Raw genomic sequence first — 25,699 nt, 5'->3', positions numbered from 1 at the left:
TTTGCTCGCATGGGAAGACAAGCCTCCCGGGATCAGAAGCTTCTCAAGGGTTGGCGGCTCTTTTTGTCTCCAGAAGACCCCACCCTGGAAGAAGGTCAGCAAGGGGCTGGGGTGTGAGTTCAGCCAATTCTCATGTGATGGGCAGAGAACAAGATTACAGTGCCAACTGGATAGAGGGAGCTAAAAGCTGGATAGCCACTCCCCCCACCCCCCCACCCCGTTCAAAATGCTCCCTCAGTTTAGGGAGCAGAGGAGGCCAAGCAAGGCCTGCCTCTAAAGGCATCTTGTGTTATCGCCTTAAATTATTATTTTAAATAACATTTTCACCCCAAGAAGAATTGAATGTCATACAGTATATTGGATGCGCACTACAATAAGGTAAAAGTTTCCCTGTCCAATCGTGTTCATCTCACTTTCTTAACCAAACAGCCAGCATTAGCCGAAGACATTTCCATGGTCATGTGGCCAACATGACTAAAAGCGCGTGAAACACTGTTACCTTCCCACCAAAATGGTACCTGTTACTCTTCTCGCATTTGCAGGCTTTCGAACTGCTAGATGGGCAGGAGGTGGGGCGAGTGACAGGAGCTCACCCCTTTGTCTGACTCTCAGGTCTCAAACCCAGGCTGTCAGCTTTCCAGCTGACAAGCTCAGCATCTTTAACCACTGAGCCATTGCACCCCCTCCACAAAACACGATGAAAAGGGAATGCCAGGAGGCACAAGAAGTATTTTCCCCAGCTTGTGCAAATAAAATGTTTTCAGCTGTGCCCCAAAGTGTCTCTGTGACTCTTCTCAGCAAACAGCAACAGCGACTCTTTCACGGGTGATAAACGGAAAGTGGAGAATGAATTCTCAGAGGATCGTTTGAGCCCTGAGCCTACAGCCTTCACATGTGAATAATAAAGATGAGGGCCAGGCTGTTTGTCTCAGTGGCACAATTTAGAAAATTGACTAGAATTTTGCATTGCTGGAGCTTCTGCGCCATTATCGAGGGTGGCATCCCATTACAGGAATCCTGCCAGGGATTGCAAGAATCACTGCAGCGAACAGCTCATAGCCAAAAGATGGTCAACCCATTTTTCTAAGCCATACAGCTTCCTCAAGAGCTTGTATCACCTGAGGATAAAAAGGCATCTTCAAATGGTGGATCTAATCGTACAGAGGAAGAACCATCTCCAGAACAGGCAAGGGGAACGTGTTTTTTAAAAACTGGGATAGGGGAGTGATTAAAACATACGATGAACGGTTGTAGGAACCAGACATGGTTAGTCTAGTGAAGAGAAGGACCAGGGGGAGACAGGGTAGCAGTCTTCCAATATTTGAGGGGCTGCCACAGAGAGGAAGGGGTCTGGCTATTTTCCAAAGCACCCGGAGGCCAGACAAGGAATAATGGATGGAAACTGACCAAGGAGAGATTCAGCCTAGAAATGAGGAATTCTCTGACAATGAGAACAGTCGACCCATGGAACAGAAGTTGCCTTCAGAAGTTGTGGGAGCTTCATCCCTGGAGGCTTTCAAGAAGAGACTGAACTGCCCTCTGTCAGAAATGGTGTAGGGTCTCCTGCTTGGGCTGGGGCTGGGGGTTGGACTAGATGACCTCCAAGGTCCCTTCCAACTCTGCTAATCTGGTTCTCAGGACAAGAACCACTCCTGCAGGTCCGCTGGACCTCCGGCAGGGGTTTCCTGCCTCAGCTGACAATCAGAGCAGCTGGGAAGCCTGTTGGTCCAGACTGGGGAGGAAGGAGAAGACTGCTTTCCCCTCCAGTTCCTGCTCTCAGGGTTTGAATGCGCAGATTTGAGGTTCGAATGCATTTCATGCTATATCTAGTCTGCAGCAAGGAGAGTTTGCCAGGGAGGATCAAAAAGGCAAGATGGCAGCAACATTATGATGCACATAAAAAATGGGCAGGACTTAGGGTTGCCATGACAACCACCATCTTACCAATACCTCCATTTGTAAACACCAATAATTGCAATTACACAATAGAGAAAGACCAAAGAAATCCTTTTGTCTCTGAAAGTAAGGAACTTACCCAGCATGCCTTGTGAATGCCAAGTATATTCATACCAAGTTTTGATTCTGTTCTGAACTGAACGGGGAATTCTGTACAAAGCCATATATTTTACAGTATTATCCATGCAGCTCCGATAGTACGATTGTCCTGCTGTGGCAGCACCAACAACATCCCTCATCTGTATAGGATTTAAAGAACAGAGCAAATGGAAGGCCATTATTCCACATTGCCCACAGTCATGACTCATCTGATGAAATTCCCTGGAATACGGCAGGTGATTCTGTTAGAAACTGGATCTAGCCCAATAACTCAAAGACAGACTCCAATTCTTTTCTGTAGTTTTATTGTTGATCTGTTGGTACTGGAGGTCACTGACCTTGTACCTTTCTCTTTCAGGTATACATCTGGAATCAACTGTGGAACATGTGGTTGGACCTTTTGTACCCAGGAGGAGGGGCTAAGAGGTAAGGAGTGGTTACAGGGATTATGGGATATGTGGTTAGTTAACCCTTGAAGATCCGGGTGGTCAGGGAGATGTAGTAGTTAGGCATTTATTATGACAAAACCCCCTCTAAATGCCTAACTGGGTACCTGGGGCAATGTTTGCATACATACAGGAAATACACAAGTACAGGCATGAATTACAAGCAAACACGCATTTTTGACATTAGGTAAGCATGTTGTTTATGTGGTAGGGGTTTAGTGAGAATATCTGCTGTTTGCTCCTCTGTGTCACAGTGTACTGCTCTAATGAAGCCTATCTCTGAAAACTGCCTGACGTGTTTGTATTTAATGTCAATGTGCCTAGAACGCTGACCTATGGCATCGGCCCTAGAGATCTCTATTGCTGCTTTGTTGTCTTCGTGGATAACTATTGGATATGAGGGTTCAGCCCAGATGTCGCAGAGCAGGTCATCGAACCATACTAAATTGTTTGCGGCCTTTGATAGGCAGACAAATTCTGCTTCCGTAGTTGATGTGGCCACCAGTTTTTGCTTTCCAGTGTACCAATGGATGGGGCAATTGTTGAGTAGTAGCACGTAGCCAGAGGTGCTTTTTCTGCACCCTATGTCCCCAGCCCAGTCAGCGTCAGCATAGCAGGTTAGCTTTGGTTTCTCGGATGTTTCTGGTTCTAGGCAGAGTAGGGCATCCGCACTGAATTTTAGGTATCTGAGTAGTCTTTTTATGGCATTCCAGTGTGTTAACGTGGGCTTGCTTACATGCCTGGACAGTAGATTGACGGCTAAGGCGATGTCGGGCCTGGTCCAGTTGGATATGTACAGCAGTGACCCTATCGTTGATCTATACAATTTGTTGTCTGTGAAAGGTTCAGATTCCTCATACATGGTCTTCAGGAACTCAGGCTGCATGGGGGTCTCGCTGGGTTTTGCTTCGGACATGTTGCATTTGGACAGCAGCTCGATGATCTTTTCTCTCTGGGAGAGGCGGAAGCCCTTGTTGGTTTTCATCACTTGGACCCCTAGGTATCTGTCAATCTTTCCAAGTGACTTTAGGGAGAAGTGGCTACCCAGGTCAGTGGCGAACTTGTCACATCTGTCCTTGTGTTTGCTGATGTACAAGATGTCGTCCACGTAAACGAGCACACCCTCGAATGTGTTGTTTTCTCTCCTCGTAAAGAAGCATTTGTCGGCTGAGGTGGCCTCGAAGCCCATGGATCTGAGTGCCTTGGCCAGGCAGTCATACCACCTTTTGCCTGACTGCTTGAGCCCGTACAGGCTTTTGTTCAGCAGCCAGGTTTGGTCCTCGCCTTTGTTGTACCCAGGCGGCGCTTTGACGTATATTTCTTTATCCAGCTCGGCGTGTAAGTACGCTGTTTGTACGTCGAACTGGAAGACCTCCAAGCCCAGGATGGTGGCCACCACCAGGGCGCTTTTGACGCTTTCCGCCCTGACGGTTGGCGAGTAGGTGTCTGTATAGTCTTCGGGGTATCTTTGGGCGAAACCCTGCGCGACTAGTCTTGCCTTGTATAGGACCTTGTTGTCCTCTAATGTCTTAACCCTGAACACCCATTTGGTTCCTATTGGTTTTTTGTCCTTTGGAACTTGGGCAGGTGAGTATACCTGGAGATTCCTTAGGCTTTCCATCTCCTTCTCCATGGCAGACATCCATTTTTCTTTTTCTTCCTGGGGGAGCCCGAGGATGTCTTCATATGAGCTGGGCGTGAAATGGGTGTCGTGGATGGTCATGACGTAGTCCTCTAACTTCTTTGGTAGCTTGTTTCTGGTTCCTCTGACTGGCCTGCTGGGGGTTGGCTCGGTTTCCTGCATGTTGTCTGCCTCATTGTCCGTCAGGTCATCTATCTTCAGTGAGGGGTGCCCTTCTTTCCAACCTTTGACGCTTGCCTTGCGATGGTTGGCTTTGTGCCCTGTGACCTCTCTGACCTCCCTTTCCCCTTGGTCATGCTCGAACGTGACCCTATTGGTTGGGATGTCATTGGAGTGTACCCTCGACCAGTTTGCGTTTTCGTGGAAACTGGCTGATCTGGAAACCACAAAACGGTTATTGTTGTCGACAAATCTGTAGCCCTTTGTGCCCGGTTCGTAACCCACGAACCTTAACCTTTTTGATAATTTCTCCCCCTTTCTTCTTAGCTGCCTGGGAATGTGGACATCAGCTGGGGCGCCAAATATGTGTAAGTGAGCAATGTTGGGCTTTCTGTTGTATAGCATCTCGTATGGCGTCTTATTGATAGAGCTTGACCACAGTCTATTCAGGGTGTAATTGGCGTAGTGTAATGCCTCTGACCAGAAATGCTGCCCCATCCCAGCATCCTCCAGGGCGCACCTCATCATGGTTTGCAACACCCCGTTTTTTCTCTCTGAGACTCCATTTTGGAATGGGGAGAAAGGTGAAGAGGTGTAATGCGCTATGCCCTGCTCCCTCAGCCACCTTGTGAATTCTTTGGCCATGAACTCTGAGCCCCTATCAGTCATTATCTGCCTTATTCTCATGTTGTGTTGCATATCTACTCTCCTGTGGAATTCTTTAAACCTTTGGAATACTTCATTTTTGTATCTGAGGGAGTAGACGTACCCGTATCTGGTGTAGTCATCTACAATCGTGAGGAAGAATCGCTTCCTATGTCCTACAGAGGGTTTCATTGGCCCTACCAAGTCCATATGCACCAATTGGAAGGGGTATTCCGTGGTTCGTTTGGATCCCCTGGGGATGGCCTTAACCTTGATCTTAGAACGCTTACAAACTGAACACTCCAAGTAGTTTTCGCAGTTCTTTACTTTGAGACCCTCGGTACATTCCGTCATTTTCTTTACAATGGGGAAGCTTATGTGTCCCAGTCTCCTGTGGAGGAGGTGGGCGCAGTTATCATGTAATGGCTTGCCGATAGATACAGACTTGTTTGTCTTCTCATGGCTACATCCTGCCTCTTGCTGCACCCCCTCTGTTTCTGGATACTTATCTACCCTGTGGTTTGTGCTGGTATCAATGCCTTCTTCCTCCCTTGCGTTGGGTGTGAAGTAGGGAAGTCCCTCGTGTATGGTTACCTTTCCTATCTCTTTCCCTTGCTTGATCAAGTGTGCCTTTCCATCTTTAAATTTTATTTCTATATTTGTGTCTCGTGTTAGCCTTGTGATGGCTAGCACATTGTGGGGAATCTCTGGTATGTACAGTACTTCTTTTAAGTCCCCTACCTGTGTGATGTGCACGTTTCCTTTCCCCACTACTCTGACCTTGCTTTGGTTTGCCACCTTTATTTCTGAGTCTATTTCTGTGAGTGAGTCTAGCAGCTCTGGGTTACAGGTAGTGTGACTTGTGGCCCCTGAATCTAGAAGCCATGAGTTTCTCTCTATCTTATGTTTGTCATTTGGGTCATCGTGCCTGATCCCGTACATGGAGCCAGAGCTACTCTCCCTGGAGTGGTCTCTGCGCTCGTGGTGTTTCCTGGGGTTGGGTGACCACCCTCGCCCCCTTTCCTTTGGGTACCTGCGTTCAGGTGACCTTCCCCCTCTACTGTCGTGCTGTCCCCTATCCCTATGGTTCCTGGGGCAATCCTTCTTTAAGTGGTTCCTCGATCCACAAGAATAACATTCTGAGGTATCCCTGGCCCTATCCTGGAAATCCACCCTCTTTGTGGGTCTAGGGTCCCCTTTGGCTAGTTGGCGTTCCCTCCTCAGAGTGTCCTCTGCAACGAGCTGACTGGTCAGTGAGCCTAGTGTGAGGTATTGCAAGCTGAGGCTATTTAGTTGGGTCATAAAGATGTCCCAGCTGCTATCAAGAGAGTTTATGATTATGCTTATCATGCTCTCTTCAGTGATGATTTCCCCCCTCTGCATGAGTTCTGTCCTTGCAGCATTCATCTTTAAGATGTGCTCACTCATGGGGACCCCTGCCTTATGCTTGGTGGAGTGGAACTCCCTAGATAGTCTAGTGGTGGTGGCTCTGCTTTGGCTATAAAACAGGTTACATAGTTTTTGCATAATAGCATAAACAGTTAGATTGTCCTCAATAGATGGATACATAGCAGATGGAATGGAGGTTAACATGATGCAAAATGCCCTGTGATGAATGCAGTCAATTTCCAGTGACCAGGGCTTTTGGGGAGGTTTGTTAGCTAGGAACAGTGCATTCTCTCTCATGAGAGCAACCCTTAATTGTTGGCTCCATTCTATAATATTACCCCCATCTAACTGCAGTTTTGGCAAATTGGCATAATTTGCCCCAGAAATGTTAGTAAGGTTACTTACTGGGGGGAGCTGTCCGTGGTCCAAGTTGTGATTAAACTCACAATAAGGCTTTGGGATGTCTGTGGCCATTCTGTACTTGCTTGGATCTATGTAACTTGCTTCTCTTATTACAGGCAGGTACTGGGCATGCGCGAAGCTCATTCCGCGCTGGAGTCCATCGGGTGAGGTTCCTGTTGCTGGAGCTCCCAGGCCTAGGCCTAGGCCTGTCGGTGGGAGGCTGGACCCGCCCCCGGTGGGTCCGAAGATTCCTCCTGAAGGTGGACACCACTGCTGGATGGCCGGATCCCCGGCGAAGAAGGGCAGAAGGTGAGGGGGCGACGCGGTCGCAAGTCGAGGACTTTCGTGGGTCGGCGGCGCGGCAGCAGCGGAGGTCGTAGGTCGAGGATTCCCTGCACCCAGCGGCTCGGCGGTAATGGCGGCGGCGGCGGCTGATCCTCCCTCGTGGTCGCTGGTCCCTGGTCGCGTGGACTGGCCCGATGGGTGTCGTGGCGTTGGTGAGTAGCCGGTTCTTCTCTTCTGCCTCGGGCCTCGCGTTGCCGGTGTAGCGGGTGGTGAGTTCGAGTTCTGCGGTTGATTTTTCCTGCAGGTGGGCGGTCTTTTGTGCCGGTTGTTGGCGCGCGCGGTGTTTTTTGTAGGCTGTGACTCGGTTGCCTGGTCTCTGTTGGTTGTCCTGGCCTTCTTGTGCCCTCCAGGATTTTTCTTTGGTTTATTGAGTGCCGCAGGAGGCTCGAAAGCGGAGCCTAGGGCAGCGGTGATGGTCTCGATTGCCTTTTGCAATTCGAGATCGGTAGGCGTTTTTCTTTTTGTTATTGCGATCTCTTCGTGGTCGCTTTCAGAGCTGGGCTCTTCGTAGTCACTTTCTGAGCCCCCCTCGTCTGTTTCGGGGTTCGGGCATTTTCGCGCCAAGGGATTCAAATCCTGGCTTCCCATTGGCTGGTGCTCGTCCCAAGATGGCCGCCGGGAAGGGGGCGCGGAAATGGATTCTGCCGGCTCAGGATCATCGGGTTGGGGTGGCTTACCCTTTTTTGCTGGCTTTTCTTTCTCGGTGGTCTTTGGGGCCTCAATCGCTGCTTCTTGTTGCTCGAAGAGGCTTTGAAGGTCCGCGATGAGGTTTTCTTTGTCGCTGTTTCCCTCCATCAGTTTCAGGATGGAGAGTTTGAATTTATTCATTTTTTGTGCTGTTTCTTCTTCCGGGGCGGTGATTTCCTTGGATGGCCCCTCTTCATCTGATTGTGAGTCCAGGCTGGAGTCCTGTTCGCTTCCAGCTTCTGTCTCCTCCATGGCTGTGGCTTTGGTTGCAAGCTTCTCAGCCATCTTCTTGGTAAGAGCTCTGGTCTGTGCTCTGTTTGCTTCTTCAGGGTAGGTGTTGGGTTCAGTCATTGTCTGGAGTTATGGGCAACCGACCTCTGCTACCATTTTGTTAGAAACTGGATCTAGCCCAATAACTCAAAGACAGACTCCAATTCTTTTCTGTAGTTTTATTGTTGATCTGTTGGTACTGGAGGTCACTGACCTTGTACCTTTCTCTTTCAGGTATACATCTGGAATCAACTGTGGAACATGTGGTTGGACCTTTTGTACCCAGGAGGAGGGGCTAAGAGGTAAGGAGTGGTTACAGGGATTATGGGATATGTGGTTAGTTAACCCTTGAAGATCCGGGTGGTCAGGGAGATGTAGTAGTTAGGCATTTATTATGACAGATTCAGATGTCCAAAAGGCCTCCGGTGCTGAGATGGAATCCATTAGTTTAGTTTTAGTTTAGTTTTATTAAATTTGTATACCGCCCTACTCCCAAAGGACTCAGGGCGGTGAATTAGACACACCTGAAAAGCTAAACCTGACAGGCTGAGAATCTGCCTTGTTTTTGCTAGGCTGGGACACAATATCTGAAGGGCCACTCTTCATTTAATGATACTTCAAAGTTATAATGGTCTCAAAAAATGTGATTTATGACCTGTACTTACACTTAAGTCTGTTGCATTCCCCACTCCCAATCAGGTGATCGCAATCGCCCTGCATTTATGACCAAGGTCCTGCGGACACGTGATTGCAATTTGCAACCATTTTTGCCAATTTCTGGCAAAAAACCCCACCCATTGGAAAACCTGGATTTGCTCAACAACCATGCCGATTTGCTTAACATCTGCCATAAAAATTGTCAAAAAATCAGGTCCAAATCAACTTACAACACCTATGACTTACAATGAAAATTGGCACTTCCATAAAAATGGTGGTGTGCAGCAAATGAGAAAGGAAGACAGCAATTTTTGTAACCCACAGAAGGTGTGAAGTAAGAGCTCACCTGGCCGATCATCACTGAGAAAGCAAAGACGCCCGTGAAGTAATTGAGAAGCTGAAAAACAATCTCGAAGAGGTTGTGGGGCTCCGGCAGCCCCCCGATGGTGATGAGCGTCTTGACAGCCCAGTAATAACAGCGGATGTAACTGCCAAAGACAAAGCACAGGAGATATTCAAAGGTTGTGTACGTCTTCCTCCTTGCCCCTTCTCCAGAGACGGCTGCCCGGCTGCCCATGGTGCCTACCTGTTTCCTCTACCGTCGTAGACCCAGGGGGTGGAGCCGATCCCCTGGAAGGAGGAGGCCCAGTAGTATAAGCAGGAGTTCAGGTGCAGGCTGAAGAGCAGGTAGGCCGTGATCCTTACGACTCTGCAAAACAATAACCCTGCTAAGGAGGGGCTGCTAAACTCCCGGCAGAGGCAGAGGCTGCCTGTGCTTTGCTCATCTGCTGCTGCTTCCCCATTCCCCCCTCTCCCCTCCTCCTGCCCAGGAGGGCATTGCTTGCCCTGCGTTGCTCCCAGAGGGAATACAAGAAGCAGGAACCTCAGAAGGTGCACTGGGAATCAGGTATGGCTGGAGGGGAGCATCTGCAGTGCCAAGTGCAGCCCGGCTCTTCTCAGCCAGCCAGGATAGTGTGAGATTGCCTGCAAAGGGCAGGCAAAGGGCCAAGTTGCCCCCCCCCCACAACAATATACTCAAAACTCTGCCTGGCTGCTATGTAAATTGTGCAACACACACACACACACACACACACACACAAAACACAGGCACTGCTTCAACTGCATATCACAGCTGCCATCTTGACTTTCTTGACTTTGCTCTGCAGACAAATGGGGGTGGGGGCTGTTTGGAGTCTGGAAGTTGCTCCTGAGAGTTCAGTGCCTTTTCCCTCTTGCTGGGCTTAGGGGGTTCCTCCTTCTCCCCTTGGTCAGAGTGGCAGGTGTGACACTTTCCTTCCTTAGTTACTGTGCATACAGTCACTCGCACAATGTTATGAGGGGATGGGGGGTGTAATGCTCAGAAAGAGGTGCAGGAAAACCAGTGACGACCTCCTCTTGTTTCCCTTTGCACAACTCCTTCAGTCAGTGCATCCCACCCCACATCAAGGAGAAGGCTTCCGAGGCAGAGGCTAAAGGCTCAGGTAAGCTCAGGTACATGTATAAATATTCAGGCTTTAAAACTGGTCTGGTGTTTATGCTCAAACAGGTCACAGACTGTACAATTCAGTCTCCCAGTGGCTCCTCCAGCCTCCATGTCAGCCGAGCTTCCCAAGCTATTTCTAGAGGTGGCCTTATTTATGCGCAAACTGCCCTATTTATTCTGTCTGAGGAGTTCTGCTTTAAGTTCAGTTAACCTCAGTATGGCATAATATTAATAAGAATGCTGGCCTTTAAAATAGAAATCTCTGCTCTTTGGCTGCCATGTGGAAATAACAACATTGGAAATAAAGTGGACGTCTAGTTTGATTCTACAAAACCATCGTGTAGATTTCGTTGTTGCTATTTCCTTTAGAAAGGTTGCATATCAGTCAGACATGTGAGAGAAGGGCCAGCAGAAGCTGCTGAACTGCACCCTGCCCAGAAGGACAGAACCTCACCTGTAAACATAGGCCATGCTCAAAATGGCTTCAAGACGATTGTTAAACTCAAAGAAGGCCAGGTACTGTGAAAAAGAAATAAAAGCCCCATTAAGCTCCAGAGAAGATTCTGCCTACAGTTCACGAAGGAAAGGAAAAACTTTCCCCAAGGAAGCAATGGATGAAGTCTTCGAGGGGAGCACAGAGAGGGACCGGTCCCTTGGGAGCTGCTCTCTGTTGACCTCCAGGGTTAAACCAGCACCTCCTTTTCCAGCCCTTCCCTAAAGATGCGAAATCAGGATGGAGGAGGGTTCACCTTTAGGCAGCGAGGCAAGCGCAGGAGAGGATGCACGCCAACCTTGAAGTACAGAAAATCCAGGGGGAGAAGGCAGAGGGCATCCATCTGAAAGAGAGAGAAGGCAGGAAGCACGTGGCTCTCTGGAACCCCACTGACAGAGGCATTTGACCCGGTGATTCATTTGCAAAGGTTAAACAAAATTGCAAACAAAAATGTATATATCTGAGGAAATATGCATAATAACATAAACGTTTTAGAGCAAACTTTTTAAAAATGATCAAGTGCAATTAAATAAATTTTACCATTTTACAAAGAGAGCAATTAACAGAAACTAATTTTGAAAAAGATAGACTCATCCATCTCCCCATCATTCAAAAGATATCAGTGACAGTGATATTCCCAAATTATATATGTATAGTATATACAATTTTACTGCATATAATGAGAATCACATTGGTAAACTTTCTATGCCGTTGTTACAACAGCCACCCAAGCAGATAATATCTATACTATGACAAAGAATTCAGCATCCAGAACATTATTTAAGGATCTTATGATGGAGAACGCTGTTTCACTCGGATGATCTGGTGGTCATTTTAATTAGGAGTAAACTAAACAAAACACTACACACCTTAAAGCGATAGGACTTCAGGTAATTCTTCCTCATGGCTCTCTTATCAGTCTAGAAGATGAAAGAAAATGCAAAAGGGTACCACCCAAAACTCAGAAGGAAAACTGAGGCACAGCCAGCAGAATTTATGTGCCTGGCATGGAAACAGGCACAGTATCAAAATCTGCTGCACAAGAATTGCTGCTCTTCTGAAGCTTCTTAAGCCTTGCAGATGGTTTACACTTGGGGTAATTACCTCCCCTTTACAGATGACACCTTGTGTTATAAACCTAAAATAAATGTCCTGGCTCCATCTTGGGAAAGGCTTAGTGGTCACTGAGATTTTTGCAGCCCGGATCTGCTTATTTATGGATGAATATGGGTTCGGGTATCAAGCTCTCAAATCAAGAATCAGAACTCAGGCATGGATGGGTTTGCTGTGTGCCACTTACAATAATATCTCCTTGATGAACAAACTGCAGGCGGACCTGAAAGACGGCGATGTCCAGAAAATAGATGAAATCACAGAGGTAATCAATAGCCATCCAGTAATAGACATTCTCGGGTGATTGATATGGGAAAGCCCAGCGGACCGGAATCAGCCAACAGTTCCAATTCCACGCCATGACCACAAGCAAGAGCCACAACACGTACATCAGATCTAGAAGAGGAGGAAAGCCCGGGAGATACTCAGGACTCTCATGGCGCTTCCCTCAAATTCCCATTTCAAACTCCTCAGTGGGAGAGCCAGCCTTGCACTCTGCTTGCCCAAGGAGCAAGAGGGAAGAACAACTTGCAGATCAGAGGGTCAGAGATAAGGCAACAGTTGTCACACAGTGCGCCACATAGCCTGTGAAGCAAGTGGGCTAAGAGGTGGAACTAGTCCTCTCAAAGTCAGTTCAGCATGAATGTGTTGGCAGGCCATGTCCCAGCATCTTTCTCAGCTTCAAAAAGTAATAAAGATGGAGATGATAATCTTGGCCTCCCCATCAAATATAGAACCCAAGATAGAATCAGAAGACTGGAAGGAACCTCAGAGGTCTTCTACTCCAAGCCTCTGCTCAAGGCAGGAGACTTTATACCAACCCAATCTAACAGTTGTCTAGTCTATACTTGAAAACCTCCAGTGATGGAGCACCCACAACTCTGGGAGGCAATTCCCATTCCATTGATTAATTCTTCTCACTGTCAGAAAATTTCTCCTTACTTCTAGCTTGGATCTCTCTTTAACAAGCTTCCATTCAATACCTTTTGTCCTGCCCTCTGATGCTTTAGAGAATAAGTCAACCCCCTCATCTCTGTGACTGCCCCTCAAGTATGGAATTTAATTTAATTTAGTTAATTAAATTTATATGCCGCTCCTCTCCGAAGACTCAGGGCGGACAGTTATCATCCCCCTCTTCCGAAACCTTCTCTTCGATAGGCTAGATATACCTAGCTCCCCCAACCGTTATTATACAATTTAACCTCCAGATCCCTTATCACTTTGTTGGTCTCCTCTGCACCCTTTCTAGCGACTCAGCATCATTTTTCTATCACTGGGACCAAATACAATTTTTACGCAGTACATAGTATCCCTAGTTATACTGCATTCACTAGTACAAAGCGGTACAATTAGTTCTCGTTGTCTTGATGCTATCCCTTTGTTGATGCAGTCCAGGATTGCATTGGGTTTTTTGGCAGCTGCAGCACATTTCTGGTTCATACTTCAATGGTGATCTATCAGTAGTGGGTTTCAAATCCCGTCGCTACCGGTTAGCTTGTGGGCGTGCGCACGCTCACACACGATGCTTCTGCGCATGTGCAGAAATGTCCAGGCAGGTGGGCGGAGCCTCCCACCACCACCTCTACCAGTTTGCCTGATCCGGGGCGAACCGGTAGCAACCCACCACTGGGTCTACTGGGACTCCTAGATCCCTCTCATAGTTACTACTTTTGAGCTAGGTACTGCCTATTCTATACCCATGCATTTGGTATATCCTGCCTAAGTGCAGGACTGACTTCTCTCACCAATGAACTGCATTTTTAGGGATAGGGCCCAGTGTTGAAGTCTGTCAAGATCCTTCTGAATCTTAACTCTATGATCTAAAGTGTTAGCTATTCCCAGCTTATACTTGATGTCATCTGCAAATTTGATGAGTTCTCCTTCTATCCCCTCATCTAGATAATTTATGAATGTGTTGAAGAGTACTGAGCCCAAGACAAAACCTTGGAGTACCCCTGTATGCTTCCTTCCATGTATATGTGGTTCCATTAAGAACTACATGTTGAGTGCAGTTTACGTATTTATTTGTTCACTTTCTATGGATGCCCATCTCAATCGATAATTTTGGGTGGCTTACAATTCAATTAGTCAGCCAATTGTGAATCCATCTGATGGTGATAGTCTCTATCCCACATTTGTTTATCTTATGAAGAAGCAGGTGGCGGTCTATTTTGTCAAACACCTTACTGAGATGTGGAGCTCTCAGGAGGAGCCCTCAACAATCCCTACCATTTGCTTCCAACTTTCTTCAGGGAAGAGTGTTTGGAGCTTAAGAGAGGCTTACGGATGGTTGTCCACAATCAGTTTGCAGTTTAATTAATTTAACCTACACTGCAAGAATACTATTGTGATCAGTGGTGAAATGCTATCGGTTTGCACTGGTTCAGGCGAACTGGTAGTGATAAAACTATTTCCCATGATCAGCTGTGCCGTGCGATTTAATCTAAATCGCAGGGCACACCTGTTCCCTCCCTCACTGTTCTACTTACCTTTCCAAGCCTCCTTTTTCTGTGCGAAGGACACGTTTGGCACGTACTGCACATGCGCACATGCGCAGTATGCATTTGGTACGTGCTGTGCATTTGGCGCACACTGCACATGCACGGCCAGCAAACCAGTGGCAAACCAGTTCAGATTTCACCACTGATTGTGGTGGGTTATGAATATCTCCACTTTTTGGACTATATTTGCAATAATTAAAAATGTCACTTGTGAAAGACCTGAAGTGCCTTGTTGTATTTAAGGGTTCATACAAATTATTTGGCATTTCGAGGGATAAGAATTAGCTAATTGCTTGAGTGGACCATCAAGTTTCCTGGGGATTTCCAACAGGTCTGCATTCCTCACAGGCACGAAAGACCATGAAGTTCCCAATTAAACTAATTTATTGCTCATGCCTATTCATAGGAATCTACTCAGCTAGTGATTAGCACTACTTTGGTACTAGATACAGGTTGATGGAATTCAAGGAGAGTTTGTCTTAGTCTATTTGTGGCTATGTAGAGATTCTAGACTGATTTCTCTTTTGACTCTGCCCCCAGGTTCTGCCACTCTTTCTCTCACAATTCCCTTCACAAAGTCCCTCCTGCTCATTCTTCCCTTCTCTCTCGGAGTGCAGTTGCCTTTTCAGTCCAAAGCCCTCCCTGTTACTTACTGGAGGAAGGGTCAATACTGCTGGGGAACTGGACTTTCCTCATGTGGCAGAGGAAGGGGTGATACTTAAACCTGCAGCAAAGGACTTCGTGGAAACGCCCCTCTCCATCTTCCTCAGATTCTTTGCCTTTCTCCTCTGAGGCTTTCTCTTTGGAAGGAGCTGAGAGAATAAATCAAATTGGTGAAATCGAAACAAAATGGAGAGACAGTTCAGAAACACGCTCTCTAGTAAGAATGGACAACCCATCGTGCAGCTTGCACCTGGCCCCAAATCCTGATTGGCAGCCACCCCCCCACCCCCATCAACCAGGATTGCTTTTTTCCAGTTAGGGCTGGAATATCTTGTGCCTAAGAATGCAGGGGTGGGGGAACCTTAAGAATGCTGAAGCTGTTCTGAAACACGTTTCCTTCATTAGTAAAATAATATCACCCTTTAAAAACAGCAACAAACAGAATGTAAAATTATTGTGTTCCCCTTGGAAGGAAGATTCAGATGCAGAAAGTTTGGGAGGGCAGGAGATAGTCTGGCTGCTGGGCTCATGCATCACAACATAAAATAAGGGTCTAGTATGCAGTGGTGGGATTCAACCAGTGTAACAACTGGTTTGCTTCGGGCAAATCCCCGCGCGTGCAGTACATTTGAAAACAGCACCTTCTACTGCAGCTCTGGTGAATAAAACAGCTGAGGTGTGGCAATCTGTGCTGCCGCACCGATCAGCTGGGCTTCAAAAAAGGAGGGCAGGCGGGCGGGCCCAGCTGATCATTGGAGAGAACCGGTTCACTCTCAGCTGATCATTGGAGCTACCGGTACGCCCAAACTGGTCTGAACCGGCAGAATCCCACCCCTGCTAGTATGTCAACATGCCAAGGCCAGGGCTGCATTCCCCGTGAGCTGAACATTCTCCTTGCAAACACCAGCTGGGAGGCCAAGGCTCTCTCACCAGCCCCTTGGGACACAAGAGTCCCAGCCCTTGTCTCCCAGACTCACTCACAGGTTGCGGGGGTCTCATCCTCGGAGGAGGCGTCAGGGTCTGTCAGCTTCTCTTTGACTTTCTCAGTTCGGTCCTTGAAGAGCCGCACCAGCTCCTGCAGCCGATCGTTGATGACGGCACTACTCTGGCTGGCGGCTGAGCTGCCCCGTCTGGGTGAACTGTGAAGCAACCGAGAGGGGGAATCGGGTCCTGTCTTCCCAGGGACTCTGAAGGGCCCTTTAGCTCCCCATTCTTTGCTCTCAAGATTTATTCAGTGGCTCAGAGAGCAGCTGGCCCCTTTTTGACCCGCAACAGGCTGGATAGGTTAAAAAGGCTGGCTAGAAAAGTAACCAAAATAAGTTTTTCGTTTGCCTGCATTGTGAGACCCTTCCTGGTTGGCTGGTAGAAAAAATGGGGCAAGGGGGTGAGATCTCTGGTAAAGCTGCCCCCTCTGGCCTGGGGGGGGCAGGGGGGGAGAAGCAATTTTACAGATGTCCTTGCCTTTGAATCAGCCGCTAAGCCTGCTCTGCAAGGCTGGGAGGTTCAACCCAATTAAAGCAATATCTGATCAATTTGTCTGTCGTTGTTTATCTGGTGCACTGCCTCCTTTTGAGGCACAACCATTCATTCATCAGCTCCTCCCCTCAAAGCTGCCCCATAGATGCTTTTGACTGAGGAGCAGTGAGAGAAGGCACTGCTTATCAAGGCAAGTCGTGAGAAAAATAAAAATGGGTCAGGCTACATCCAGTGTTCCCACACACTGGTCATCCCTGGATGGGCCCCCAAATATTGACCTCTGACACCTGTCAGTTTTAGTCAGGCTGGGCTTTCTGCAACACTTTCTGTAAGGAAGGAAAGATTAGTCCAGGCTGAGTAGTAGTTATGCCTTGTGCAGCATTGCCTCCACCTGAGAGTCAGGACCAGTTAGGGGCCCCACGCACCACGAAAACGCAGATTTACCCTGGTTAGTCCATGCAATTCTCTGCAAGCTAGGCTCTCTTTCCTAGAAACTATCTAGGCCACTGATGGCTAACCTTTTTGCCATTGCGTGCCAAAAGTGGGGGGGAGCGCGGAGGGGTTGCACACGCATGTGCCCACACCCATAATTCAATGCCCCCCGCGCCCCATCCCCTGTGCTTCTCCATGCATGCACACACGACCCCCCCCCCCGCCCCATTTTGGGCCTAGCAGACCTACCTGAAGCCTCCGGAGGGCAAAAACAGCCTTCCCCACCCCCCGGAGGCCCTCTGGAGGCTGGAAACGGTCCATTTCCTGACTTCCAGTGGGCCCAGTAGGCCCATTTTTCACCCTCCCCAGGTTCCAGAAGTTTTCCTGGAGGGTGGGGAGGGTGAAAATGGCCTTCACCAACCCCCGGAGGCCGAAAACGCCCTCCCAGATCCTCCACGTGAGGCCTGTACTTACCTGGCAGCCAAAACAGGCGGCGTGGAGACTCCTGGGAGAGGAGCCATGGGCAGGGCCAGCCAAAAATCAGCTGGCTGGCATGCACATGCACGCTGGAGCTGAGCTAGGGCAACGGTTCACGTGCCCAAAGATATGGCTCCGTGTGCTACCTGTGGCATGCGTGTCATAGGTTCACCATCACAGATCTAGTCCTATGCAATGTACCAAGAGGCTGACTCTCTACAGCAGCCTTTAGTTTTCTGTGTCCAACATTGCATAGCAACATCCCTATCTATGATGGAGGGTTTGAGGCCTTCAAGGATATATTTTTCTGAAATTTCTGCATACTTTTCCCATAGGCATGTAGAGGGCCAAAGTACGGTTTGTGCAGTACCAGAGTGTACCATGGTATTCTAGACTTTGTAGATTTTCTTTTTTCCAAAACATTACTTTTCTCTATAATTAAATAGGCTTCAGTTTTTCTGTATCCTCTGTCAGGTCACTAATAGGCAACTACAGCAGCCCTGGCTATGCCATCCTTAGGAGGGTAGAGTGGGATGCTGTCCTGGCAAAAGGTTGAAGTCTGATCCAACTACCAGCCCAGTCATGTATGGGTAAGTGACAGGCCATTCATGAGGTCTCAATCAAATCTTGCAGCAATAACCTGGGAGAAGTCTGAGGTAGGATGCTTTGGGATTATACCTGTTGGGTTCTTCCTGTGGACTGGACTGGTCTGGCCAGGCATTGACTGGGGACAGTCTCAGCTCTTCCACATTTACTTCTTGGGAAGAGGATTTCCTCCTAAAGTGGGGAAAGAATTTGGAAAAACAAAGCACAGCACAGTAATTGCTATAGAGTATCTGAGTAATCAAAGGAATAAGATTAAGATACCGCCCAACAAATGATGCTTTGATAGACCAACTGGAGAAAGATACTCTAAATTACTCGTTCAGACTGCTGTTCTTATCCATTGATTGCATTGACCAACTAGCATTGAGATTTGATAAAGTAATGAAAAAAATACATCAACAAGGCAACTCATGCAGAAAGAAGAAAGGAAATTTGGGGGGATGTAGCTGATTTTAGAGACTAGTTGCATGGCCCAATCTAAGTCGGTCACCGGGACCAGAGGTTTGTTCTTGCAAGCTTTCAGACTCTTGTTGGAGCCCATCCTCAGGGAACTTCTCTCTCTCTCTCTCTCTCCCTCCCTCCCTCCCTCCCTCCCTCCCCCCCTCCCCCCCTCTCTCGATGATGGCTGGCTATTAAGTCTTTGATTGTTGTTTCCTTGTGCTGCTATGCCCTCGGCTCCTCAGTACATTAGGGATACATAGGGAAATATGTCGGGGATAGTAAGTTAGGGATAAATCAGCACTTCGTCAGTCCACAGAGTGCTGATTCACCACCAGCTTACCAAGGATTTAGGCATCAAGAGCGCACAGCACAAGGAAACAACAATCAATGATTTAATAAGCGTTCATCAATATCCCAATCAACAATTAAAAGCCACACACAACCAGACACCAATAAATGCCATAAATAGAACAGCTCAGTGCACACATCCTGGATATCAAGAAGTTCCCTGTGGACTTCCGGTTTGACGTTGTGGCGAGACAGCCAGGAAAATAGTCGGCTCTGAGGAGTCCTGCAAAAAACCCGACTGCCGAACCTCTGCCAATGGGTCTTCGGACCAGAACTGTCCTGCAGGGACTGGGTAGGAAGAGAGGTGCCTCGGATGACCAAGAGGAACAGGCAAGTTCCTTGGAGGTCGGAGGGAACTCTCTATGAGTCGGCGGTGGGGGGCGGCAGCCATGGCGGCTGCCACGAAGCTGGGACAAACCGAACTAAGAGATGAGCAGGAGGAAAGAGGAAAAGAACGAAGCTCTTTGAAGCCAGGTGAGTGACACCAACCTAGGCTTGAAACAACGCTAGAGCAATGATTGTTACTTATAAGACCCCTAGCCTTATAACAGTGACTGTGGATTTGAGGGGCATAGAAGATTTTGAAAAGTAACTTCAGGAGGGAAAGACCCGCTAGGAAATTTATTCTGGTATAGATTCAAGTGGAACAATTAAACATTGAGGCATGCTGAAAAGACTGGAAAAAATTCTCAAATTAGAATTGAACTTTGAAAAAAGAAAAAGTTAGGGATTCAACACTTTTAAAACCCAAGAGAAGAAGAGAGTTAAATTGGACTGTTAAATTGGACTGTTACATAATTGCAACAAAATGGATACCGGAGTGACTAAGGGAAAGTGTGGATTGCAGAGATACACCTTCTGCTGTAAAAAGAAACACTATAACTTGCTGTTTGTTTTGGAACACTCTGAAATTACAAATAATAGCCGTGGGATTTTGGTGCTGGAGGTCTCTTCTTTGTCTACAGACGGCTTCTTCGGTGAAAAGAAAGGGGAAATACAATGGAACTTTTATAATTGTTACTAATTGGCGCAGGAACAAAAGAAAATGGCGCAGGAACAAAAGAAGGAAAGTTGATATACTTTGCATGGAATAGAAGTAACAAAAAGAACTAAAATGACACATGGAGAATTAAATTTGGGAACACTGAATTTGAAATGGAATATATGTTGTTAGACAAGGAAATGAAATAAAATATATACGATTGGGAAAAAAATATAAAAATAGTTTGATTAAAAATGAAAATGTAATGTTATGAATATTAATTATAAAAAGGAGATGTTTATAGATGTATAAGGATGGAAAATAAAACTGTGATTAAAATAGAAAAATAAAGTAAAGATGGATAGTATTGATAAATAAGAATGAATATGAATATGAGAAGAATCCAACAAATTTTATTGATTTATATGGGAATGTGTCTGATGTAAGAATTAAGTCTCAATGTTAAATTGCAGACAAAGCTAAGAATGATAATATGATTAAATATGAATAACTAATGTATAGATAACTAATGTATAGATGGAAGGTAAAACAAAATAGGGGATTACACTATTTTGATTACACTTAGGTGCCAGCTGCCTGCAATTAGTGCAAGTTCGAATCTCACCAGGCTCAAGGTTGACTCAGCCTTCCATCCTTTCGAGGTAGAGGGGCAATAAGCCAACTTTGTATAGAACAACACCGCTTGGGGGGGTGTGAAAGCCCTAATAAGCAGATGTATACAAAAAAGTATGCAGGCTATTGTTATAAGGCATTGTAAGCCGCCCTGAGTCTATGGAGAAGGGCGGCATATAAATTGGACTAATAAAATAAATAAATACATAGAGATAAATAGTATTAAGAATATGCTTAATGAATATGCTGGAAACAGCCAAATAATAGATGAATATGCTGGAAAACAGCCAAAACAATAGATGGAGATGTGTTTTTTTATTGGGTGTGATAATAAAATAAAGATGAATATGCTGGGAAACAGCCAGTTAATATGAATATACTGAGAAACAGCCAAATAATATGAATATGCTGGGAAACAGCCAAAACAATAGATGATTATGCTGGGAAACAGCCAAATAATAAATGAATATGCTGGAAAACAGCCAAAAGAAGATGATCAAGAGACAAATAGTTAAATATGACTTAAGCTGGAATTGATGGTAATAATAAAATGATTATGTTGGGATTAATATTAAAAATAAAGGTGAATATGTTGATATGAATAGTAAAATGAAGATGATAAGATTGTAATAGTGAAATGACTCTGTGTAAAATGAAGAGTGTAATGTGTGATAAACTTAAGAAATATAGATGCAAGTTAAAAGAGATTAGGATTTAAAGATTTAATGTAATGGGTCCTAGGTTATGGGTATATAGATTGAATTTAGGGTAATAATTGTAATTAAATATTGTGTTATTTGGAAATTAAGATTCGTGGTGATACAATAGAAAGGTAAATGTTTAGATTAAGATATTATAATTGTGGAAAAAAATTCTGTTTTGGTTTTTATTTTAAAAGATGTAATGGTGGAGATTTGGGAAAGAGCGTGACAAAGAGGGGTAAGCGATTGTACCTATTCACGACCGGATCAAAGCTCCATTCTTAAAAGATGTATTTTATGTTTATGTTGTTAAAAATAATTTTTAAAAATTCAAAAAAAAAAAAAAAGAAGTTCCCTGTGGATGAGCTCCAGCAGGAGCCCGAAAGCTCTGGTCCTGGTGACCAACTTGGATTGGATCCTGCAACATTATTTAGGGACACATATATTTGCCTTCAATCATTAGAGACTAGTGGACAAATTCAGGGCTGTGAATAAGACAGGGAACTAAGAATAATTTTGCAAGAGGCATCAAAGTACAATTATTATCTTTGCCAGGACAGACAGAATGGTTGTGTAACAGCTCCAAGGCTGAAAAGCACAAGGCAAAAGGACTGCTTACATCAAGGGAAAGGCAGGAAAAAGAAGCAGAGTAATTAAACTGCTCTGGGTACAAGAAGAATCACTTTGTGGTGACTGAGGACAAGCAACTCATTCTATGAAACAGAGAAGATTTCTATCTGTAAAAGCTGAGCCTGCCTGCCAAGGTCAGAAGAATTGGAGGCCTGTGGACTAGGGAGAGAGGAAGTGAAATGAAATATATTAAGAAAACATGTATTAGCTGACCATGATCATCCAGGGATCAGTCGAGCATTTGTTAAGTTGGAAGAAACCAAGAGTCTAAACCTCTAGACTCTGCCACTGGTGTCTTTGCAATGCAGTGGGCGATTGGGTTGAGTATAAGGCTGCAAACTGGTCTGTAGCCATGTCTGAAACTTTTCTACTAGTCTCATCTACAACAGAATTAAGGGTTAATTATTTGGAGACTCCTGTTTGCTAAGTCTGAGTTGGAAGTCTGACATTATCTAGCTTTACCATGACAAGGATCCAGGTAGTTCTGCCAGGTTTAGCTGGGATCTCCTAGTTCTAAGGAAATGGTGCCAGATTTTGCTGAATTAGTTCCAGAAACTCCTGACAGGAGTTGAGGACATATATAATCTAGTGATCTGGTAGGATGGTAAAGGTAGGTAGTTACAGAAGGGTAATTCAGGCCGAGGTCCAGGTTCCCACAGAATACCAAACTCTGCATAGACACAGTCTTCATACCTCTTGGGAGCCCTTGGCGTAGGTGGCACAGTGAGGGTGTGCAAGCTCTTTGGGGCTGATGGCCGAGCTTGGGAGGCAGGTCTTGGCAGCCTGGAAGAGCCAGAATCCACCTTTGGAAACTTCACCGTAGGGTATTTGCCGGTTGGTTGTCCTTGGGCAGGAAAGAAATGTAGGTTACTGACAATATGGCCTCAAGCAAATTCCAAAATGCTCAAAAACATGGCTGTAGATTACAATCAATAATCTCTGGCAGCTTCCTCTGCTTTGCTCAGTTATGCCCTTGTTCCTAGATTATTTTCTGAAGAAAATTCAAGTCATCTTGTGAAGGCATCAGAATGTTTGTAAAATGTTTATATAACTCAACCTCTATGGCAGCCAGAAAATGGAAAGAGTTGGGTTAAGAAATGAAGTGAAATCAGATGTTATTATTTTCATAGGCAAGATATCCCATCTGCCGTTAGAAGATGCTTCTCTAGAATCTTTCGCCATGTATTTATGATTCAGTATTGGCTAACTTATTGTTATTGTTGTTGTCATACTACTCTGTTCCCCCAAAATAAGACATCCCCTGATAATAAGCCCAATTGGGCTTTTGAGTGCATGGCAATAAGTCCAAGCACTTATTTCAGGGTTCAAAAAAATATAAGACAGGGTCTTATTTTCGGGGAAACATGGTAGTATCACAAATTCTTATTGAAGTTCTTTCTTATTAGTTTCATTAGTTGCCTTGGCCACCATTTTGAGAGCTTTTGACCACGCTTTGCAAACTCCCGTGGTGGCCTGAAAATGTTTTATTTCCAGATAATGCTAAAATGACTATTAAATGCAAATAACATCTGAATCTTTACATAGATTTAATCTAGGGTTGGAGTCCCTTTCTGAAATTGATGCAATGTTTAGGTTGGTTTATTTTATTTATTTTTGACATTATTGCCAAACAGCTTTCTCAGCAGTCTTTCCTTATCTTCTGTCTCAGAGCTGCAAACCTTCTGGGTGACAAGGCCCATTGCCCACTCTCCATTTTCAGGAGTCCTGAGGGATGGGTTTATTAATCTTTTCTCATTCCTGTATCCCTTTTAATGAATGCCTGCCCCCCAAATTGTGCACATTTCTTCTACATTTTGGAGGCAACATATATTGCTCCCTATAGAAATAACACCCTGTTTGGAACTAAGCCCCAAAGATGCAGACACCCCAAAGTGCAGGAAGGTCAGCCAGGAAAGCTGCAAGCACTAAAGTCTTGGCAGGTGCTACGTTACCCCCGATGCCCAAGCGGGAAGCTTCTTCCTTCTGAAAACTGGGGTTGCTCAGGCCAGCCTTCGGTTTCCTAGGGATGAGGACGGGGATGTGGGAGGGAGGAGCAGAGCTGTGGTAGCTGGGGACATTGGGCAACTCTTCCACGGCGGCTGAGCAGGAAAGGGAGGCATGCAGATGACGGCGCGGCTTCTTGGGCACCAGGCGAACCAGCTCCACAGCGCGAGTTGGCCTGGACATGGCGGCACTAGGGAGCCAGGTGCTTCAGGGTGAGGCTGTGGGGCTGGGAACTGCAAGAAGAAACACACAACCACCCAGTGAGGAGGGGCGACACTCTACCCGCAGGGAGGCCCTTTCCTGGCCAAGAGGGGAAGACGGCCTCTCCTGGGAGCCAAAGAAGGCCCAGCCGGTGGGAACTCTCCCCAAGAGAGTGGGGCCTTGATGCCCACACCTAACTCTGGTCTGAGGCACTGAGGAGCCCAAATTCAGCATCAAATCAGCCTTTTCAGAGCAGTATCTGTCATTAAAACTAGCCTACAACTCTTTGCATGCATCCTTAACTCCCCTCCAAACCACCACCAACCCTCAGTGCAAAAGAAAACAAGAAAAAAGGCAGAGGCTGAATGCTGAACTTTGGCCAGTGGAATTTCTGAGGGTGTCACTGGTTTATGACACCCCCTGTAGTCCTCAGGGACCAAATAATGGGGTGGGGGGGTATGAGTGGATTGAAAACATTGCCATGGAACAGTCTTAATTTGTAAGCAAATCTGAAGTATCTGGAGATAACCATTCATTTTTATAGTTGTTTAACCCTGGTTTCTAGGCCTCTCCATAGGTTGTGATCAAAAAGGTCAAGATGGCAGCTTCATTGGCCTGATCAGTCTCCCCCCTTGCTTATTATGTGCACCAATTGCACTTTTTTGACCAAGCCCTGCAGGCACCCTGTTAGCTTCTGTGCACCAAATGCTGCCCTTGCACTCCCTGGAAGAGAACCCAGTGACTCACCTGGTGGAATTGTGGGCCTGAGGGGCTGCCCTGCACAGAGAGGGGGCAGACCGTCCTGGGTGAAGTGCACAGAACCTGCAGGTGCCACCAAGGTGGCAGCAGCTGCTGTTGCCTCCTTTCTCTGAAAACAAACAAACAACAGAGAACAGAGAACATTAACATGGAAAAGCATCCCATCATCCCAAAATAGCAGGAGTGCTGATTTTTTAACATATACCATAAAGATTTTGGAAGGAACTTTTATTCCATTGAATTATTTATCAACATATAAAACATAATTGAATTACTATGCTCTCAATTGGTCCACCAATCAACCAAATATGTGCATCCACTACTGGATTTCTACACAGCTTTATTAAACAATGGTAGAATTCTTAACAACATATTTAATTGGCTAAATTATCACATTACACTAAACAAGAATGTGGTTTGTCTAGCTTAGCCTTAGCATGTTTTTGCAAACTTATCTCTCTTGGCTATAAACCATGGCTTGTGACTTACTTCTATACCAATTCAACAATTTTTTTTTATTATTTTTTATTTGATTTATATGCCGCCCTTCTCCGGAGACTCAGGGCGGCTTACAATGCGTTAAGCAATAGCCTTCATTCTTTTGTATATTTTATACAAAGTCAGCTTATTGCCCCCACAAACTGGGTCCTCATTTCACCTACCTTAGAAAGGATGGAAGGCTGAGTCAACCTTGAGCCTTGGAGAGATTCGAACCAGCAGAAATTGCAGGCAGCTGTATTAATAACAGGGTGCACTAAACCACTGTACTATCAAGGCTCTAAATCAGACTTAATGTGATGTATGAACTCTATATCCAATTGGCTGTAAGACTTGAACTAAATATGGTTTTGTGGAGACCCTTCTGTTTGAACAAAGCAAAATTAGCAGAAGATCCTCCCAGGCCTCAGTGCTAGAAAGGCATCGACCTTTCCCAAGCCCAAACGGTCTGAAGCCAAAGGAAGAGCCTGTAGTACAGTGGACTAAAGCACTGTAATTAACATCTGCTGCTTGCAATTACTGCAAGTTCAAATCTCACCAGACTCAAGGTTGACTCAGCTT

At 46.0% G+C, this 25,699-nt stretch overlaps 1 protein-coding gene across 1 annotated transcript in view; it reads right to left on the bottom strand.

Moving 5' to 3' along the window:
- Positions 1–23,863, bottom strand: part of CNGB1 (cyclic nucleotide gated channel subunit beta 1) — a 29,913-nt gene extending 6,050 nt beyond the window's left edge. Inside the window, exons 1-12 of the mRNA XM_070952694.1 lie at positions 23,629–23,863; positions 22,370–22,520; positions 18,014–18,112; positions 15,932–16,089; positions 14,941–15,099; positions 11,974–12,182; positions 11,543–11,593; positions 10,930–11,016; positions 10,635–10,699; positions 9,284–9,406; positions 9,044–9,185; positions 2,036–2,195 (exon numbers count right to left, since the gene is read on the bottom strand). Of these exons, the coding sequence (XP_070808795.1) occupies positions 2,036–2,195; positions 9,044–9,185; positions 9,284–9,406; positions 10,635–10,699; positions 10,930–11,016; positions 11,543–11,593; positions 11,974–12,182; positions 14,941–15,099; positions 15,932–16,089; positions 18,014–18,112; positions 22,370–22,520; positions 23,629–23,863 (1,639 nt within the window). The remainder of the gene's footprint in view (positions 1–2,035; positions 2,196–9,043; positions 9,186–9,283; positions 9,407–10,634; positions 10,700–10,929; positions 11,017–11,542; positions 11,594–11,973; positions 12,183–14,940; positions 15,100–15,931; positions 16,090–18,013; positions 18,113–22,369; positions 22,521–23,628) is intronic.
- Positions 23,864–25,699: the final 1,836 nt, after the last annotated feature.

This window comes from Pituophis catenifer, unplaced genomic scaffold, assembly GCF_029215685.1.
Source record: "Pituophis catenifer annectens isolate HBS135680 unplaced genomic scaffold, rPitCat1.0.hap2 SCAF_13, whole genome shotgun sequence".
Classification (NCBI taxonomy): domain Eukaryota; kingdom Metazoa; phylum Chordata; class Lepidosauria; order Squamata; family Colubridae; genus Pituophis; species Pituophis catenifer.
The sequence above is the reverse complement of the archived record's forward strand: the minus strand, read 5'-3'. Positions and strand labels throughout refer to the sequence as shown.